Here is a 5,557-nt window from a genome sequence, read left to right on the forward strand (position 1 = left end):
GACAAACAAAGGTAAGTGACCACCATAATCTGACAGAAGGTTGATTATCCATGTGAGTCACTTACCTGGTTTAACAGTTCAGTCCATCCTCACGGGTGAGGCAGGATCCAGCCGATGGACTGACAACATGCGGTGTGGAACCGCCTAGTGTGTCGCCTATGTAGCAGTGTCCGTGAACAGGCAGAAGTCCATGCCAGGTAAGGGAAAGAGTCCAGAACAGGACGGTTCTGAGACCCAGGAGTCCGTAACCCGGACAGGGGTTCCGATCAGAACAACAACAGAGAGATTCAGGGTTCTAGGAATCAAAACATAATGATCAGGCCCCGATAGCTGGGCTGAGCCATCTTTAAAGCAGCAGCAGTAAGTTGAAAAGATTAATACAATATTCAGAATTTCTTGGGCTTTTCTGCCTTGAAACGAGCGTGCACATCCAAGGTATCCTATCTCATCTTTGAGTTCAACCACCACAGCCAGAAAGTGTTACTTAGCACCCAGCATACTGCTTGGGTCACGGTCCTGCTCGTTCACATCCTTTGTAAGTGCATCAACCGGTGCCGGCAGCCTAATCAATACCCAAATTGCTGCCGACATCCTCTGTAATTGTAGATACATCAAGTATCCTCCAAATCCAAACAGAAGAAATCCGAGTATCAAATATCCAAAAGTATATGTCTTATAAGTCCTTGACCGAAAATATCGTAAAACAAACCCATCCTCCAAGCCTTCCAGGAGTCCAGGGTGTATGCCACAAAGTATGTCCCGGCAGGACAGGACGGGTCCCCTTTAATTTGTCTTCCAGTTGAGAAAATGTTATCAATTGCATTGAGAGACCAGATGAGCCTTCTAAAACATAATAACTTTAGTCTGCAGATCAAATGATCTCTCCTAAATCATGTGATTATAAAAAGTGAAAGTAAAAGTAACCTGGATCCAGCGGGTATAAATGTTTCAGCAGCATCTCAGTCTTTTAATGACAGGCAGTTCAGCTTCTTACTCCACTGACTGCACTGTAAAGGTAAATTGTTTTCTTTTCTTTTGCATTTTTTGTCTCAGTTTTCTTGAGAAAGTGTAAAAGTATTTAACATTATATGTGATCACATATTATTCCTGAATATGGTAATTTTTATATTAAACTGTAACTTTAAGGTAGATTTTTATTTGATCCAGATTGTCTGTGTAATCATTAATACATTTTATTTAAATTAATTGCTTTTTTGTGTTTACTTTATCATTGTAATTATCATTCATTTTAATTCAAAAATGCTCATATGTTATTTTTCAAACAGGTGTTGATAGCTGTATTATTGGATTCACTGAAATTGTTTAATTAAAAATGTTAAAAGTTAGATTCAATTTAACTGGAGTGGGATTTTTTAATTCTAGCTATGGGAGGACGTTCTAGCTCTACACCTCCTCCTCCTCCTCCTCCTCCTCGTAAGTTGACTTTAAAACTGATACATAGCTTTTTATTGCTACAAATAGCATCTGATGGTATTACTTCTTTAATGGGCAGTTCTTGATAAGCAATGGCTGCAGATCCAGTGGGGGTGAGTGTGTCTGCAACAATAATCCACATCAGCATTATTATAATGCAGTGATTCCACTTTGAATCTCTACTTCCTCTTTTTTAACCTCTAAACCTTCCTTCATGTTTCTTTACAATAATCCAGCCTTTAAATTAGAGAGACTCCTCTTTGAGTTGATAAATATACAGTTAGCTACAACTAGGGGGCGCTGTAATAGTTGTTTTCCTAAACAGGGACAAAGAGAAGGACCTGCAGTTCATAAACGACTACAAACCAACAGCTGATGGTCAGCAACAGTTCAGGATCCTTCTTCATGGACTAGTTGGAGCTGGAAAATCCAGTTTCATCAACTCAGTATTGAGCATCTTGGAGGGCCAGATCTGTGTCAGGGCTGCTGTCTGCAGCATTAATCAGGGGAGCTACACCAAAGAGGTAAACAGAAAATATTTCTCTCTAATTAGTATTAGAGAAAAGATGATCAGTATTTCATCTCTATCATGAAATTGTTAGTTTTAAACTGATCTTATAAGTGATGGCTGATATACAGGTTGGATAAAGACTAATTATATCTGAATTGAAGGACATGTTATCGTTCAGGAAAAACAGGCAATATACCATCATAAAAGATTAGTTCAGCTAACCCATCACACATTTCTATTTAATTTATTATGAATCTTTTGTTCAACATCTTTGGTGCAGCATAGTATCACTTATTCGTGCACCTGAAATACGTAAATCCTTTACAAGTAAATATAGAAAATTCTATTTTGTTCAAATGCTAGATAAATTTTACAAAATAATTGACTTGCGCCACTGTGCCTCTGAGCAGCCCTCAGTGGCGTAGTAGGTACCACTGCAAGAACATTCTGGGTTTGATTCCTGGCCCGGGGTCTTTCTGCATGGAGTTTGCTTGTTCTCCCAGATCATGCGTGGGTTCTTTCTGGGTATTCCAGCTTCCTCTCACAGTCCAAAAACATGACTGTTGAGTTCTGAAAATGTTTTTTCCTTAGGATGGAGAAGGATGAATTGAATTTTATAACCTAAGCAACTTTTTAAGTCTATCTTGCTCCAGTTTATAATTTTCACATGCTCTGTTTGATTACCTTTTAAATTTTTTTGTTTATATTTTCCTGTATGTAACATGTTTATACTGGAAAAATGGGTAAACCTAGAGTATCACGGTTTGCACAAAGCAACAGGGTTAAAGGGACATAATACATTTCATTGTATATTATGACATGACTGGGACAAAGAAACTTAGCATCATCATGTTGAAAAAGCTATATATTATATTTGGTCTCAAACATTGCACATGTCAGAAAAATAACAGTCTAGTTCTTTTCAAATACTATAGTTGACACATTTAAAATTTGTCAAAAAAATTGCCCAAAAACTGCCATAAGATACATAGTTATGAGTGTAACAGACTGTTCTGTTCTGATATTTGAAAGGAGGTGTGTCCCCTTTTGGTTGCCATAGAACAAGAGAGTTTTGCGGCGTTCTGTATCGTTTTGCTACTGTAAACAATAGGATCAAGTATTCGAGGAGGACAAACATAATTCTCAAAATGTTTAATCGAAACAGAGTTGAAGTGAGCAGTGTCTAAAGCAGGAACCTCTGAAGAAGGAGACAACTGATTAGTGGCCATGTCTTTCTGGAAGTGGATGATGGCAAACCTCTGAGCCACTAACCTGGTTATATAGCTCAGTATGTGCCCACAGGGTTAGGTTGGTTCCAGGCGGACGGCTGCCAACGCAACACAGCAGTCGCCACACAGGGAAGACCAGATGCAGATGCATCGGTGGTCAGAGGACAGGCAGAATACCAGAACCGAACAGATGAAGGCAGGCAGGATAATCCAGAGGGCAAAGTCAAAGGCAATGACGGTGACATGCCTGGTTGTCAGAGCCAGGAGGTCAGAGGTCCAGTTAGGTCCTGAGGGAGAGTCTAGGACAGAGTTGGGTAACAGGTTTAGGTTCGGTACACAGACAGGCAGAGATCTGGCAAGTTGTCAGAAGACAGGTCAAGCAAACAGATCAATCGGGGACAGGCAAGCTCAGATGGGTCAGGATCAGGCAATCAGAATACAGTAAAGCAAGAAAACTTCTCACCAACGGCTTGAAAATATTCTGGCACTGATGACTGGTCTGAAGGCTGGTTAAAAAGAGACTAATGCAGGTGGATCTGATGAGCAGTAACAAGAACTGGGCAGGTGAGTGAAATGAATAATCAGAGCGAACATCAGTACCAAGATCATGACAGCAACATCTGAGTGTGAAGTGAGTTGAAAAAAAAGAAAAAAACAGAAGAAGCAGGGTTGCCACTGAACGCGCCATTTCGTCTCTTGTATGGGCTAATACTGAAGTTTTTGTTTAAAAGTACATGCTAGTTGTGTTCGCTGGTTTACTATCTGATCAATAACACATTTAGTGAGCAAAAAGAAAGAAGAAATAGGACTATAGTAAAAGGCTACTGTATGTATGATCAGACCAATTTTTTGACAATATAATTTTCCTTCAGGTCTTTTTATCATACTTTTTTTCATTTCCTCCAGATGGCTTAAAAGGTTTAAGTAATGTGAAGAACATAGTCTAAGAGTATAATAGATATTGTTTATTCAAAATTTGAAGGTAGAGACAATGCGTATCCTCCAATTCTGGAATGACCCATATATTCACATCATGTTCTCCCACTTTAACCTGAGTACAATTTTCTAGGGATACAAAAAGGATCAATTAAAAAAATATTAAACTTATTTAATGACAAATCTAGTTTTAAAATTCCGCTTTTCATCTGTGATCTGTATTATTTTTTTATTACAGTTCAAAAGCTACCGCATGAAAAAGGAAACTGTAGGAACGATGTATCCTTTTGTACTAAATGACATGATGGGTCTGGGCAGCTTCAGTCGGAGGCAGAGAAGAGTCCATGTGAAAGATGTGGAAATGGCCCTGCGAGGACACATGAAGGATGGTTACACAGTAAGGTTTCTGTTGCAGCCTTTAAAAGTGAAAAAACAGACAGCAAAGTGTTATTGAAGTGTTAATGATTCGTCTGTTTTTGTTGAACTATTTTTAGTTCAATTGTGAAAAAAGTTTGTCCAAAACTGATCGGTTCTACAATGAAACTCCAACTGTCAATGACCAAGTCCATGTTCTGGTCTCTGTCATTGATGCCAACACCGTAAAACTACTGGGAAACAGCTCCCTGGAGACATTTCAGGACATCAGAGATGATGCCACTGACCTGGGTGAGACAAAACTTTACTCCAAAGAAGAAAAAAGACACTTTTAAGTTAACTTTCAACAGAGTAACTGAAGAACAAAGCATGTTATAATTTTGTCATATAAATCTACAGAACTTTAGTTTTTATAGTAGTAAAATGTGTCTTGCTGTGTTTCCTCTCTACAGGGATTCCTCATGTGATCCTTCTCACCAAAATTGATGAACTTTGTCCTGAGATCCAGAAAGATGTAAAAAATGTCTGCACGAGCAGGCTGCTACAGAAAACGGTAAATTACTCCATATCTTGTTACATCTTGTGCTATATTCTCAGTGAGTGTTCTAAAATTTTGAAGAAAACAAGTAAAGACCTAAAGTAAAGTGATTTTTTTTTCTCCCCAACTGAGCTTTGCTATTTTTATTATCAGCTTTTGTGTTTTCCCTACAGATTGAGGAAACCAGCAAAGCATTGGGAATCCCAGAGAACTGCATCTTTCCTGTAAAAAACTACCGTACAGAGAGAAGTTTGGACAATGATATTGATGCTCTGCTCCTGAACACCCTGAGACGCATCATCGAGATTGGAGAAGAATTCCTGACCAATGACAGGATGTAAAAAAGTTGTGTCATAACATGAAATGCAACAAACTTTAGCATGTTTCTTATTGCCATGATATAAAACATGACTGCATAATATATATATATATATATATATATATATATATATATATATATATCTTCATGACTATTTTCTGTTGTATTTAAAACAAGAAAAAACTAGGATGGGGATTGTCACACTGATCCCCAGT

At 38.3% G+C, this 5,557-nt stretch overlaps 1 protein-coding gene across 1 annotated transcript; it reads left to right on the plus strand.

The window, feature by feature from the left end:
* The first annotated feature begins 1,402 nt into the window (after positions 1 to 1,402).
* LOC107080707 (interferon-induced protein 44-like) lies at positions 1,403 to 5,434 on the plus strand. Its single transcript, XM_015368914.1, has 6 exons — positions 1,403 to 1,547; positions 1,760 to 1,958; positions 4,349 to 4,507; positions 4,605 to 4,776; positions 4,938 to 5,038; positions 5,197 to 5,434. The coding sequence occupies exons 3-6, from the start codon at positions 4,364 to 4,366 to the stop codon at positions 5,362 to 5,364; spliced, it is 585 nt and encodes a 194-aa protein (XP_015224400.1). The 5' UTR covers positions 1,403 to 1,547; positions 1,760 to 1,958; positions 4,349 to 4,363; the 3' UTR covers positions 5,365 to 5,434.
* The last annotated feature ends 123 nt before the right edge of the window (positions 5,435 to 5,557 follow it).

This window comes from Cyprinodon variegatus, unplaced genomic scaffold, assembly GCF_000732505.1.
Source record: "Cyprinodon variegatus isolate N-32 unplaced genomic scaffold, C_variegatus-1.0 Scaffold2241, whole genome shotgun sequence".
NCBI lineage: Eukaryota > Metazoa > Chordata > Actinopteri > Cyprinodontiformes > Cyprinodontidae > Cyprinodon > Cyprinodon variegatus.